This window comes from Panthera leo, chromosome A1 (assembly GCF_018350215.1).
Source record: "Panthera leo isolate Ple1 chromosome A1, P.leo_Ple1_pat1.1, whole genome shotgun sequence".
Taxonomy (NCBI): domain Eukaryota; kingdom Metazoa; phylum Chordata; class Mammalia; order Carnivora; family Felidae; genus Panthera; species Panthera leo.
In genome coordinates this window covers 225269076-225284116 of record NC_056679.1, presented here as the reverse complement: position 1 = coordinate 225284116, position 15041 = coordinate 225269076, and the positions used below count along the sequence as shown (strand labels likewise).

At 45.8% G+C, this 15041-nt stretch overlaps 1 protein-coding gene across 1 annotated transcript in view; it reads right to left on the bottom strand.

The window, feature by feature from the left end:
- MYO10 (myosin X) overlaps positions 1 to 15041 on the bottom strand; it is a 226705-nt gene that overhangs the window by 93186 nt on the left and 118478 nt on the right. The window contains exons 5-9 of the mRNA XM_042952894.1: positions 7218 to 7352; positions 4744 to 4868; positions 4032 to 4045; positions 3831 to 3915; positions 3135 to 3238 (exon numbers count right to left, since the gene is read on the bottom strand). Coding sequence (XP_042808828.1) covers positions 3135 to 3238; positions 3831 to 3915; positions 4032 to 4045; positions 4744 to 4868; positions 7218 to 7352 — 463 coding nt within the window. The remainder of the gene's footprint in view (positions 1 to 3134; positions 3239 to 3830; positions 3916 to 4031; positions 4046 to 4743; positions 4869 to 7217; positions 7353 to 15041) is intronic.

Sequence of the window (15041 nt, the reverse complement as noted above, 5' to 3'; positions counted from 1 at the left end):
CTAAGCAATTTCTAGGGCAACTTGAAAGGCTGCATAAACAAATGGTTATGAAACACAGAGTCTGCCCCAGGGGGGAAAAAAACCAAACAGGTCCCCTATAGCTCCCGTGATACTTTACAGGCACTCATTTATATTCATGCCAAGTGGTGGCAATGATAAACTCTAAAAATACATAAAGCAAATTCTCAGTAAAATAAAGAAAATTCTTAAAAGGTCCTATTGCCAGAGTATATGGACATTAAAGTTGATGGATCATTTTTTTTAGTAGCTAAGAACGAACACCAGAAATGACATTTTCATACAGAATTCACAGAAACAATTTCTCTCCGTGAACATTTCAACATATTATGCAAACAAATGTCCTTCAGGCTTAATGGAATGTGGTTCCTTTCCTTTGGTCCAAAAACCTCTGGGAAAAAAGCTTCATGAAATTGAAATGTGAAGATACCAATTTATTTTTTTATTTAAAAAAAAACTTTTGAGAGAGAGAGAGAGAGCGCATGCATGCCTGCGGGAGTTTTTAACCATTCCTGTGTCACTCCTGGTTACAGAGTGCTGCCTAAGGCAGAATAGTGGGCTGGCTGGTATTGTTAGGATACTTCCGATTATATTCCCATATTACAGAAATGATGATTCTAGGAATGTAATCATAACTAGGTAATCATAAAAGGCAGCCTATTTACTGTAAAAATATAACACAGAATGATAAAATAAGATTGTAGAATTCTGCCTCATGAGAGAACATTTTGTGTCCATTTTTGTCTCAGCCTTCTTTCTGCACACGTAATTACTATATGAATTATCATATATCAAATTATACATAAAATGTTTTTTAAATAAAAGGATTATCTAGTGTTGCAGCTTATCTTTCTCAGGTTTAAAATAAATTTTCCATGTAATTGAATATACTTGAACATGTTTTGCTTGCTGTAATGGATCTTATTTTACCAACATAACAAATTATTTAAGCCATTCCCCAATTTGCGATTCTTGCAGGTTTAGCTATAGAAAAGAGAATTTTTCCTCCTTTCTGAAAAGGTGCACATCGTTTTTCTTTTCTGACTGCATTGCTTAGAACTTCCAGAAGGTTAAATAATAGTAAAAATTACATGTTCCTGATTTTACTTACTAGCAGCTAAGTTTTCATTTACATTTCTGGTAGGTTGACACTAAAAAGTAATCACAACGTAAATATATAAAATTGAATACTTGTAAATACATAAATGGAATACTTGTAAGCTTGTTGTGTACCTCTCTGTCAATTTCACGTACAAATTTTTCTTCCTTTCTAGATGATCTTTCCATCGTAAGATCAGATTTTAAAGGCCAAAACCTACTCTTTCAAATAAAGAATAGGAGCCAGCAATCACCGAAGGCAGGGCAAGCCTCAGAAGTTTACCAGTAGTTAACAAAAAGAACAAACGATTCTCAATCAGAAAATGAAGCCCCCAGAGGAAAGCAGAGGAAAGCCATAGGAGTAACTTCTCAGGGGCACTTCCAGAACAAGGGGAGGACTGATGCCCAGTGCACCCTAGTGGCCAGCGAGCTAATCAGTACAAGACCTGCCATTCTTGGATAATTATCTGTCTTCTGCCACAACGTCCTTCTATCACAAAGCATGGTTCTCCAGCTTCAAGAAAGAAGAAGAAAACAGGAAAAAAAAATCCCAGGAGAAGTCTTTCTTCACCAAAAATAAGAATGAGTTTTTATATTTATTTGAACACACAGTAAAGACAATAATAAACTGAAACGGGATGAAGCCTGAGTAGTGACAAATCCAGGGGCCAAATGAAACTAGGAAAGAAAATTTAAAATACTTAAAACACATTTTGGAAAATCCAGTTCACAGAGCCAAATCCCCTGCTGTCCAGCCTACGCAGCAAAAAGGCATCCTCAGCAGGGGGCTTTTTTTGTTAACAGGTTCAAGAGAGGAGATTGGGCAAAAGAAGTCCAAGCCCCCCCCCCCCCCCCCCCCCCCGCATTATAAATGACGGATAAAAGACCCACAGAGGGAAGATGATCCTGATATTAGAGCCAATCCTGTTTTTAACTTCATTTTCAACTTAAGACGTGAAAAACTGATGTTATGATACACATTCACTTAAAAAAAATACCCTGGTTTCATTCCACAAGGCATTTTTATGACCAATCTAGAAGAGTAAATGGGGACAGTGAAGAGAGAAGCGTTGACAGCTGTAAAGATAAGAACCTGACAGGCAAAAGCAGGTACCACCGACCTGCCTTGTGGTTTAGAGTCTTTGGAGTTAAACTTTCCCCACCAGCTCTATTAGGTACCGTGTGTGGTTAGGCTGGTCACCAACCTCCCCGGGTCGCAGAGTGCAGACAGCCGGGATTCCTACCCTCAGGGTTCAGAGCAATGAGAGAGATGGCCTGGGGAAGTCTGTACAGTAAGTGCTCGACGTCAGTCGCACTGACAATGGTGAATTCACCTTCGGTCCACTGTCTCCAGCTACTACGGCAGTGACTCTGGCATTGCTGGAAGAACCACATTAGCAACATCGACCGGCCACTCTCAGTCAGGTGGGGCTGTTAATAAAGCTCCACAACCAGGCTTCCTGAATGTTGTCACCGTTTAACAAGTCCTTGTGATATCGGAAAACTACCAGACGCTCACTTATCCACACCTCAGAGTTGTAAGGTGACTATTCTTGCAGAGAAACAAACAAGATCCTAACAGTTACTTGGTCTAATGGTTGACAGATTTGGTTTTAGCCATGGAAATGGTTATTACAAAAATACACACACACATATAATATATACATATTTAATATGATATATTATATATATATTTGTAAGCTCAAAAAAGAAAGCTTGGCATGATCCAATGTCAAGCCTATGATTTTTTTATTTTTAGTAGACTGTTCCAAGTCAACCTCCCATCTGTCCTGAATGTCACAGACATTCATCCAACTTCTAAAGAAAGAGGATTCTCTTCCAGTCTGGAACAGTCTTTCTCATGAGTGGGAACAAGAAGCAAGCACCTGTTCTCGCACAGCAGTGCAAATGTAATTACTTCATTAACAAAATATTGTTTGAAACAGAAAATGAAACGTGTCACTTATTTTTCTAGGGGACTGTCGCTCTTAAGAAGGCAAAAGAACAACGTAACTTACAATCACTTCCCTAAAGGATTCCTGGTCACTGATTGTCTTGTCTTCTACACATCCAGACTGACTCAAGTAGTGGTAGTTTTCTGGCACAGATAAATAAAATTCTTCTGCAAAAAGACAACGAAAAATGGAGTATCAGTACTTGACTGGCCAGGATAAGACAGAGTGCAAGAGAGTTTTCACTTTGTAACTTCGAAAGATAAAATACATAAATAATTCTATGCTAACAGCCCCCTATTAAAATACAGAGTTCTGAATCATCACCTAGAGAAAGCAAAAATAATTTCATTAAATTAGATGGCGTGATAGAGAATGTTATTTAAAAAATAACTGATGAGGACGCTGTCTTGGCTGTTCTCTCTTAAAAACCAAATGTTTAGAAATGAGTTTTATTTGGGTGTGGTTTAAGAGTAAACCCGTTACGAGGCGTTATATAGCTTCTCATCAATATTGTACAAGTCGGAAAAGTCTCAAGATTCCAAAAACAGACAAGACATTTAAGACTTCCCTTTTGATGATTTCCCCCCTACATTATTTGGCTCTAAAATGGACTCAGCATCTTTTGGCCTGGCTCTCCTACGTTGTTTCAATCGATGGAACACCAACAAAGCCCAAAGAGAGTTTTTGCATTTACCGACTGCTTTTCAAGGGAGGACAAGTTGCTAGTCGGTGTTTCCCCACCGGTCTCCCACCACTCACCTCTCTGTTCATGTTCTAGCCCTGCCAGCAGTGCATAGAATATGTGATAATTCCTTTCCCCGGGGTTTTGCCTTACTACTCGGTTCTGTGGAGAGAAATCAGATTTCAACTCAGAGAGGTTTCCTCTGTTTAATGAGCACAAACCAGTAATTTCCAAAGATCATTACTACAGAAGAAAATGTGAATTAAACGTTTACTTACTTTTTCTAATAAATCTTCATGCGAAAAGCAATGGCAAGTCAAGGAACAAAACAAGGAGATCACATGCTCAATTACCCTTCAATTTTCTAGCCTTTGTGACCCAAATAATGACAAATCCCTGCTCTTTGGGCACCTAGGTGGCTCAGCCGGTCAAGTGGCCGACTTCGGCTCAGGTCATGGTCTCGCTGTTTGTCAGTTCAAGCCCCGCGTCGGGCTCTGTCTGTGCTGACAGCTCAGAGCCTGGAGCCTGCTTCAGATTCTGGGTCTCCCTCTCTCTCTGTCCCTCTCCCACTTGCACTCGGTCTCTCCCTCTCCCTCAAAAATAAACATTAAAAAAATAAAATAAAATAAAAACAAATCCCTGCTCTTTGACACAGAGACTTCCGGTGCCAAGAGACAAGCCAACAAAGCATAGGCTATTTCACCTAAATCCAATTCAAACAGGACACATGACCTCCTCGGAGGTGCCACACTATTTGACAGAATTCATTCCAAACAAAAAAACCTGACGCTTGATGAGGATTCCAATTTTCCTGATTACAGACAGTATCGAAGTTTCCGAAAGACGGTTCTCCCAGAATAATTAATAGGTCCAACAGAGTAATATTAGAGCAAAACCCGGAATGTGTCACATTCTTTAACTGCCCTTGTGGTAACCAAGAACAGTTCGTCCTCTTACAGAGTCAAATACTCAAAACAAGAAACAGGATACAATCTACAATTCTCCCGCCCTGAATATTCCCCTTCTGGCAGATGTTCAGCTGAACAAACTTCCCAAAGCGACTGGAGTTGTTGTTGTACACGGTCTTCGCGTTGCCGAAAGCTTCCATGATGGGGCTGTGATAGAAGTGAGGACAGCTTCGTTAGCAAATAAACAAGTCACGAGATGTCGATTTCGGCACACCGGCTCTATGTCGGTAATATCGCCATACCCGCGCACGGTGACAGACGGTAAGGACACTTACCGCGGGGATCATCTCATCACGCGCAGAAAACCTAATCACTATGATATACGCAACTAACGGGACATGGTACGTCATTAAAAAAAATTTAAAAAGAAGACGCGAGGACCGCAGCAAGTGTTAATTAGGGTAGATCTAAAAACCGCAAGAGCATTCCTCACCAATTGTCTAAATATTCAACTGCGAGGCAAATCTGAAAGCAACGGGACCCACAGTGACTAGGTTTATTTACAGAAGAGCCAGCTTTCCAAAGCCCCTGCTGAAATGGGTTTATGATCCTCATCATTTTGAACGAGAGATCTTACAGCTCGTGCAGGCGCAGGATACTGGAGCTCAGGGAGTCACTACGGTCCGATCTCGCACAAATTAACTTGGGCTTATGTACATAAGCCAGGGATCGCACAGGAGAAGACCCCCACTTAAATTTCGGCAACTGAAAAAGTCCCAGTCCTGGGCATTTCACCCATCTGTTGTCTGTCCTGGAGCAACTCATTTATCAGTAACTTCTTTGCGTCTTCTCCACCTGTAAAATGGGGTCAGACCAGTCTGGAGGTGGAAAACTTTCGGTCAAGAACCAGGTAATAGATCTTTTAGGGGCCTGCGGTCTCTGCTGCAAGCACTCAGTTCTGCCACTGCAGCTCGAAAGCAGTTATCAGCAATCGAGAAACAAATGAGCGTGTCTGTGTTCCAACAAAACTTTATTTACAAAACAGGCTGCAGGAAGATGAAAATGTTCTGAAGATGGATGGTGGTGATGGTTGCACAACATGAATGCACTTAACACCACTAAGCTGCACGCTGAAAAAAAATGTTTAAAGTTATAAACGTTATGTATATTTTACGACACCGGAAAAAAGTGTATGAATGCTAAAACAAAAACAGGCCACAGGTTATGGGCATCTGGCTGTAGTTTGCTGACCCCGGGACTAAATTCTAAGTAATAGAATCTGTAAAGTCCTTATTGGTTCTAAAATCTTATAAGGCACAAATCAGATGTTTGGCAAGTGCACATTTAAAATAAAAATGCAGGGGCGCCTGGGTGGCGCAGTCGGTTAAGCGTCCGACTTCAGCCAGGTCACGATCTCGCGGTCCGTGAGTTCGAGCCCCGCGTCAGGCTCTGGGCTGATGGCTCGGAGCCTGGAGCCTGTTTCCGGTTCTGTGTCTCCCTCTCTCTCTGCCCCTCCCCCGTTCATGCTCTGTCTCTCTCTGTCCCAAAAATAAATAAAAAACGTTGAAAAAAAAATTAAAAAAAAAAAAAATAAATAAAATAAAATAAAAATGCAGGGGCGCCTGGGTGGCTCAGTAGGTTAAGCGTCCAGCTTCAGCTCAGGTCATGATCTTGTGGTTTGTGGGTTTGAGCCCCGCCTGGGGCTCTGTGCTAACAGCTCAGAGCCTGGAGCCTGCTTTGGATTCTGTGTGTCCCTCTCACTCTGTCCCTCCCCCACTCACGCTCTCTCTCTCTCCCTCTCTCAATAATAAACATAAAAAAATAAAATAAAAATTCAGAGGATACCTCCCCACACAGCCCTCTTTCAAAGGCTCACTGCCATCAAAGGTCTCCGTGACCTTCTGCCACGTGGGAGGCTACAAAAATGCCATCTTGGGGCGCCTGGGTGGCTCAGTCGGTTGAGCGTCCGACTTCGGCTCAGGTCACGATCTCGCGGTTTGCGAGTTCGAGCCCCGCGTTGGACCCTGTGCTGACAGCTCGGAGCCTGGAGACTGTTTTGGATTCTGGGTCTCTCCCTCTCATTTCCCCTCCCATGATCATGCTCTGTCTCTCAACAATAAATAAACATTAAACAAATTTTTTAAAAATGCCATCTTGCCAACATGGTGCCTCCACAGGGCTGGATGTTGAGCAGAGGCTCCCTCATCGCTGTGCTAAGTCCTCTGTTACACAGTGGCCAGAGGCTGAAATTTCTGCCCGTCACAAGGCCTCCACAAAAGCGAGTCGAGGGCTCACTGTAAGAGGAGGCTACACAACACTCCTCCGAATCACTCAGTCACCACCTCTAACCTGGCCCAGGGGTGGGGACGGGGGCGGGGGGGGGAGACAGGTCAGGTTATTGGAAACTGCTATGTGCATGCTGGGACTTCTCGAGGAATTGTAAAAGAGAAGAAAAAGAGAAAACAGACCCACTGATTCTAATTCATCCTTAAATTCGCCAACAGGGAGGACAGTAAATCCTATTTATCTGAAAGAAGGAACATGATCACGACATACCTGCTTTCGAGGATAGCTTGTTCGACACAGGATGTCTTCTCTTTTAAGGATAGTTCCAAAGACTGTTGACTGATGACCGATAAAAACTTGAGGATCAATTTGGTGCTTTCGGTTTTCCCTGCCCCACTTTCGCCGCTGCAAAACAAAATGCACAAGCTTGGGCTTCTAATTACAAGGAGAAACAAACAAACAACCAAAAAAAGAAACGAAACTCAGTTTGACCCACGTCCCTCCAGTTTGTCCACAGAACACCTGTTGGAAGGCGGGAAAAAGGAGGTCGAAATGTCGGTCCCACGAGGCAAGCTGAAGGGCAATGAAAGCTCTGGCCACACCGTTTCTGGCACTTGCAAAGGCCTCTGTGGCGTCGGAGGTAAACGGAACCACCCCCACTAAGTTAAGGTAAGAGGCTGGAAGGCGCCTATCCTTCCAGGGAGGCCCTGAAATGAGCAAGGATCTCTGCTTTGGTCACTCGAGCGTCCCCAGCCATCTCCACAGCACCTCTGGTGCTGGTGACAGGCACTTGGTATTAAGTGCTCGTCACATGAACAGGCACACCAACAACGTCATTCTGGGGAACTGAAAGCAGGCAAATAAATATGCACAAAAATGCAATTATTCATAAATATGATTGAAGGGGACAAGGGTACCCCACAGGTACTCGACCCACAGTGAATCATTTTATCATCGCTTTCGCAACAGTCCTACGAGGGAGGCAGCGGCTAAGCGTCCGAGCCAGGATGTAACGCCAGGTCTGGGTTCGACATCCTGCAGCGATCACGCTTTCGTGACAATTAAGGGCCAGGGAATGCAGCAGCACACGGGGAGGGGAGGCCGGTAAGAGAAGTAAACAAGGTTCAAGTTGCACCTTAACAGACCGGCAAACATGAGTCCCACGGAGAGGAAAGGGAAAGAGTTGGGCACCAGGGCCAGATGAGCTCGGGAAGACCCACGGGGGGCAGGATTCTGGTTGGGTCAGCTGCACTGAGATCAGAGGCGGGAGAGAGAGAGAGAGAGAGAGAGAGAGAGAGAGAGAGAATTCTGGTTGGGTCAGCTGCACTGAGATCAGAGGCGAGAGAGAGAGAGAGAGAGAGAGAGAGAGAGAGAGAGCGAGCCCACAGGATCCAGTTTGATGGCTCAGAGCCAACCGCCGGAGACAGGAGACAGACGGCGAAGACTAAGCTCATCGAGGTGGCCTGGAAGGAACACGGCTCTGGAGGTAATGCTCCAGAAGGAGCGCAAGGGCTCTCGGGAGATCAGTTGTTGCTGGTGGTCACGTCCCGGACAAGCTCAGCCCCGCCGGATATGGACAAGCAGGCATGGAGATCAGGGATTTAAAAGGAGAAACTCAATTTTGTGTAAGGCACCATGTCCGGTACTTTGGGGAGAACAGAAGTAGCCAAAGGCAGGGAACTTATAAGAAAAGTCAACTAAAGGTCTAAGCAACAGAAGAGCAACACCAACAATGTATCAAAGCAGCGCCTTCACAACTGCTAAGTGGGCGAGATACACGAATGAGCTCCGCGTGGTCCTGAAAAAGCTGCCCTTGTTGAGTGCCACGATCTGGGAAGTTACGCAAGAGGAATTCTGCTGCAATGGGAAATGATTAACCACACGTAATAAAGGAAAGGGAGTGACTCAGAGATGACAACAGCCACGTCCGGCTGGGTCCCACAGACCCACGGGGAATCTACACTGGTCTAGGCAACTCTCAGTAACAGCGTTCCCTCTGCAAGTGACAGGGTAGATCCCGGGCAGGTGCGAGGACTCCAGCCGGAGAGACTTCATGTCGAGCGTGCTAAGGGCTCGTGGGGGGCTTTGTGTACACACAAGAGACACCAGGCAGAGACCTCCCCCCTGCTGCAGACAGTACCTGGGAATCCACACCTATCTTGGGACAATAAAGCAAAAGCCAAGAAAATCAGAGAAGGCCCGGCAGGCGTGGCTGAATCCCCAGACCCGAAACTGCCCTGCCCGGTGTTATCTGAGTTGGGACAACTTCGGCTGGGTTTTCTGTTACCAACAAGCAGATTCTTGCTAGTACGCACGTCTTCACGTCACTGGCACCTGTCTAGACCAGGGTCTGGCACACAGAGGGCATTCAGCAGTCAAGCACTGAATGAATGACATAAACTAAGAGAGAAAAACTGCAAGAAGAGATTTAAGTAATGCTTGGCATTTGAAAAAATATATCTAGTTGTTGACTCTATCTCACACACACACACACACACACACACACACACAGAACTTAAAAAACCAAGTTCTCTAGTTAAAACGTATGAGACAGAAATGATGTCACGTGTTCCCCAAATGCGTTTCTTTGTCCTCCAGCACAAGGAAGCAGACAACATGTCAACCTCCCTGGTAGTAAGGACAGCAATGCGTGAGTAACAGGGACTGAATGTGGCCAGTGGAACAGAAGGGCAGCTGAACAGCAGAGCGAGAGGGACATGTGCCATTTCCTTGTCTGGTGGGTAAAAATTCCCTTCTTCATGGTCCTCTGGGCTCCGCCTCCCATGCCCACCACCTGGGTGCCCTCAGGGTTGACACATCTCTAAACAAAATGGCACGCAGAATAAAGTCAAGTCTCTTACCTTCCCTTGTGGGGCTTCAAAATGAGCAAGACGTAAAGCATTCCTGTGTAATGTTCCTGAGATTGGGGGGGGGGGGGTGCTGTTTGTTACAGCCATTAGCTTACCCTGACAAATATAACATGTTAAAGATTCGATCACAGAGCAGATACGGTTCAAATTCAAGAGCAAGACCTGGTCAAAGAGAAGAAAACCCAAGACTCTCATTGCCATGAACCAGTCATGGCTATCGATCTATAGCAATCTGCAGTCACATTTTTTCTCACTCTAGCATACTTTTTTCAAGCACCTTCTTTAAGTACATCTTTTTTGGCACAGAATTAAAACTTGAAACAAAATAAAACCCCGACTTGAACGGTGCTCTGTGACCACAGTTCTCAAACTTGGTTGCACATCAGAATCACCTAATACACCTCTAACCTGAACCGTAAGGTGTAGAACTCAACTGTCGGTATTTTTAAAAAAAAATTCCAGGGGCGCCTGGGTGGCTCAGTCGGTGACGCGTCCGACTCTTGGTTTCAGCTCAGGTCATGATCTCCCGGTCTCGTGGGTTTGAGCCCCACATCGGGCTCTGCGCAGGCAGCGTGGAGCCGACTTGGGATTCTCTGTCTCCCTCTCTCCCTCACCCTCCCCCACTTGTACTCTGTCTCTCTCAAAATAAATAAAGTTAAAAAAAATTAAAATTAAAAAAAAAAAAAAAATTTCCAGAGGATTCTACCATGAGGCCAGGTTTGGGAACTGCTACTCTTGAAAGCAGTTTCACAAAATTCACAGAGGACCGTAGCAGGAGGGGACAGGTGGGGGCTACCATATATGGAGACATGGAAGTGTTACCTGAACAAGGCAGAGAGTAAAGGTAACCTGATCACAAGGTGACAGGACTCTCCGCGGGTCATACACCTTTAAGTAACACTCCCCCCGCCCCCACTTCTCCCTCCTCCTCCTCCCGCCCCTGCCTGTGACTTGAAAAGTTTACTGAGGGTCAAACCAAGGTAATCTTCAAAGCAATGGAGGAACAGCATCTCTGCAGGTAATTCCTTCCTCCTTAAACATCTGTGCACCTGCTACGTGTCAGGCTGCACTCAGGGCTCAGAAAGCACGGATGCGCGAAATGGCACAGTCTGTCTGTGATCTAGCAGCACAAAGATACCGAGCAAGGAGTCACAAGCGTCCCAGAGGACAGGAAAGTTCAGATTTAGGTGGACGGTAAGGGCTCAGTAAAGACCTTTTTTGGGGGAGCAGGAGGGTCGGGCAGCACACTGATAGGGAGACCAAAAAATGAAAACATGCACCGGAGACAAGTGGGTGAAAATTGAAGGGAGAGCGGGGAGACCCACGGGAGGACCCTGCTCAGTGCCCTGGAAGAAGGAAAAGCAGCCAGCGGGGCCAAAGTCCAGGGGACTGAAGGGAGGACAGTAGGGACCCACTGAGAGGTCACTGCTGTCCCATCAAGTAGTTCTTTTAATAGCGGGGCACCTGGGTTTGTTTCCCTCCAGTGTTTGTCTCCACTGGGTAAGTGTCCGACTCTTGATTTCAGCTCCAGTTGTGATCTCACAGGTTTGTGAGTTCGAGCCTTGTGTCAAGCTCTGGGCTGACGGCAGGGAGACTGCTTGGGATTCTCTTCCCCCCGCCCCCACCCCCTCCTTATTCACTCTTTCTTTAAACAAACAAACAAACAAACAAACATTAAATAAGGGAGTAGGGTGGTGAGGAAGATCACCAATCACCCCCAATCCAGACATTTTCAAGTTAACCATCATTATTAACATCTATGCAGCATATAATATACGTGCTAAATACGTGTGATAGTGTGATTATTTATTATAATATATACTGGGTCCTCATCCTCCTTTCTGACAGAGCTCCTAACACACTTGGAATTTCCTAAATGATGACAGCAATAAAGATGTCATTTGTTATGTTAATGAGGTGACTTTTGGAAAGCGCCCAGGTAATCAAAGACTGGGGGGGGGGGGCGCTGGTTGCCAGGGGAGCCAATAACAGAACTAGAAGGTTGGGACTTTCAATTCCTCCCCCCACCAATGGCCTTCGGGGAGGGGAGAGGGGCAAGAGATTGAATTCAATACCCATAGTCAGTGATTTAATCATTCATGCCTAGGTGATGAAGCTGGCATAGAAATCCACGAAAATGGGGGTGGGAGATGTTGTTCCGGAAGCTTCCGGATTGGTGAACCCTTGGAGGGAAGCCGATGGCCTTTTCCCCAGATCTCATCCTAGCCATCTCTTCCAGCTCTTTCTGAGTCATATCCTTTTATAATAAACCGGTAATCCAGTAAGGAAACTGGTTTCCTGAGTTCTGTGAGCCACTCTAGCAAATTAATCACACAAAGGAGTGGATCCGTTGGAACCTCCAATCTATAGCCCGGCGAATCAGCAGCACAGGTGACAACTCGGAATTGTGACTGGTACCTGAAGTGGGGGGTGGGGAACACGGAGACGGCAGTCTTGGGGGACCGAGCCCTTAACCTGTGGGATGAGACATCATCTCCAGGTAGACAGTCTCAGAACTGAGTTACTGCTAGGTAATGTGGAGAACACGACAGAACACGTATATTACAGCACAGTGATACCCAGAACTAGGTATCCCCTTCTATCCTTGAGAACCGTAATCACAGAACTAGAAAGCCAAACTTAAGAATACAAGCAAAAGTAATACTTCTCCAAAGAAGACATCCAGACGGCCAACCGACACATGAAAAACTGCTCCACATCACTCATCATCAGGGAAAAACAAATCAAAACCACAATGAGATACCACCTTACACCTGTCAGAATGGCTCACATTAACAGCTCAGGCAACAACAGATGTTGGCGAGGCTGTGGAGAGAGAGGATCTCTTTTGCATTGCTGGTGGGAATGCAAGCTGGTGCAGCCACTCTGGAAAACAGGATGGAGGGTCCTCAAAAAACTAAAAATACAACTACCCTACGACCCAGCAATTGCACTACTAGGCATTTATCCACGGGATACAGGTGTGCTGTTTCGAAGGGGCATATGCATCCCAATGTTTATAGCCGCACTATTGAGAATAGCCAAAGTATGGAAAGAGCCCAAATGTCTTATCGGTGGATGAATGGATAAAGAAGATGTGGCATATATATACAATGGAGTATTACTCAGCAATCAAAAAGAATGAAATCTTGCCATTTGCAACTACGTGGGTGGAACTGGAGGGTATTATGCTAAGTGAAATAGTCAGAGAAAGACAAAAATCATATGACTTCACTCCTATGAGGACTTTAAGAGACAGAACAGATGGACATAAGGGAAGGGAAACAAAAATAATATAAAACCAGGGAGGGGGACAAAACAGAAGAGACTCATGGAGAACGAACTGAGGGTTGCTGGAGGGGTGGTGGGAGGGGGGATGGACTAAACGGGTAAGGGGCATAAGGAATCTACTGAAATCATTGCTTCACTATATACTAACTAATTTGGATGTACATCTTAAGAAATAAAAAATAAAGTTAAATCAAAAAAAAAAGAATACAAGCAAAAGTAGAACGCCAAACAAAAAAAAAAATCCAAATGAACAGGACTAATTCTAACCTACTGGTTAGCGTCACCGCTTTGTAGTGTGACGGTCTCACTACCTGGGTGCGGAGCCTGGTGTCTTTCTTCCACCACGGGCGGCGTGGTGCCTTGTTTCTTCCACCTTGTTCCTTTCTTCTAGCCGCCGTACAACAGTGACTCGTACAGCGATTACGATGTTATTCTACCTCCACGAAAAGCAAACACATCGCTTACACATCCAGTCCTACATTTTTCTCATCAGCCCATGGCAATTACGGTTCTAACCCTTGGTGCAACATGACTGCTGACACAAACATGGGCTTCAGAGAACACGTGTTCTCCCAGAACCAACATGAGCTTAGCCTGCTGAAAGCAAAACAAAAAACTATGAAAACAAAAAAAATAAATAAAATAAAAAAGAAAGAAAGAAAAGAAAAATAACCCCAATCACTGATATGGGGGCCTCACAGGCCATATTAAAAGCTTTGAGAAGTTTTCATAGGCAGAATCAAAGTCACAAGACAGTTTTTTGAGCAGGAGGCGGTCATGACCAAGTTCATGGTTTTGAAGAATCGCTCTGTGCAGAGTATGGAGTGTGGTGAATGCATGGAGGGAGGCCGGAGAGGACGCAGGGAGACAGACGTGAGGACAGAAGGGGAGTTAAGAGAGGGGGCGGCGGAGACGAGAAGTGAGCGGCCCTGGGAAAGATGGTGGGGGGTGGGGGTAGAACGACACGGACAGCCCCCGTCAGAAGGGTGGTAAGGGACAGCGACATGCAGGGAAGGACTCCTGAGAGCCCGGGGAGCTTGCCAGGGGGATGATCCTAGTGTTGCGACACAGACCTGCACAGCTGGCAAAACCCAGGAAGCAGTCTCCGTGAGATCGGGGTGCTTTACTGTGCACGATTCTACCTTAATGGGGAGGCGGGAGGGGGCATGTGGAGGAGAAGAACTTCTAGTTCCAAGAAGGACTTCTTGACCTCAGGCTTGTGACCCGGTGGCATGGAGTCCACTTGCTGAGCATGAGAACAGGAGAGGAGGAACACATGTCTGGGAGAAGCTTCGGATGAATGTAGGACGTGCCCTGAGATGCCCATGAGCCATCTCTGTGATGGGACCTCAGAGGCACTTGGACATACATCTGGAACTCAGAGGAGAAACTTGCGGGGGAGGGTGGAGGGGTCTGAGACCAGGGAGTCCTGCACACCCGGAGACGGAAAGGTTGACAGAAGAGGAGCTGGTGGAGGATGACTGGGGAGCCCCAGGGAACAAGGAAGCGACCCACAATGATGGCGCACCATGGAAGGAGTGGGGGAGGTGTGTGGCCTAAGGGCGATACGGAACCAAAGGTGAATATATTTTTTTAAAGGATGGAACGTACTAGAAATGCCAAGGATCCAGTAGAAAGGGAGAAATCAGAGAATCAGGGGGCAGGGAGGCCCAAAGACAGAGAGCAAAGCCCGCAAGAAAGCAGAGAGGAGGGATTCTGAACCCACATGAAGGAAAGGGCCCCTCGATGTGAACAAGGCCCTTACCCACCCACACAGGCTAGTCTCCCAGATACCTGCCCTGGTGCCCACAAACTATGGCCCCAGATCCGCTCTGCTGCCTGTTTTTATAAATAAAGTTTTATTGGAACACAGACCAGCCTGTGAGTGTTTTCGTCCTCAAAGGGCAGAGTCGAGTAGTTGTAACAAGACCGA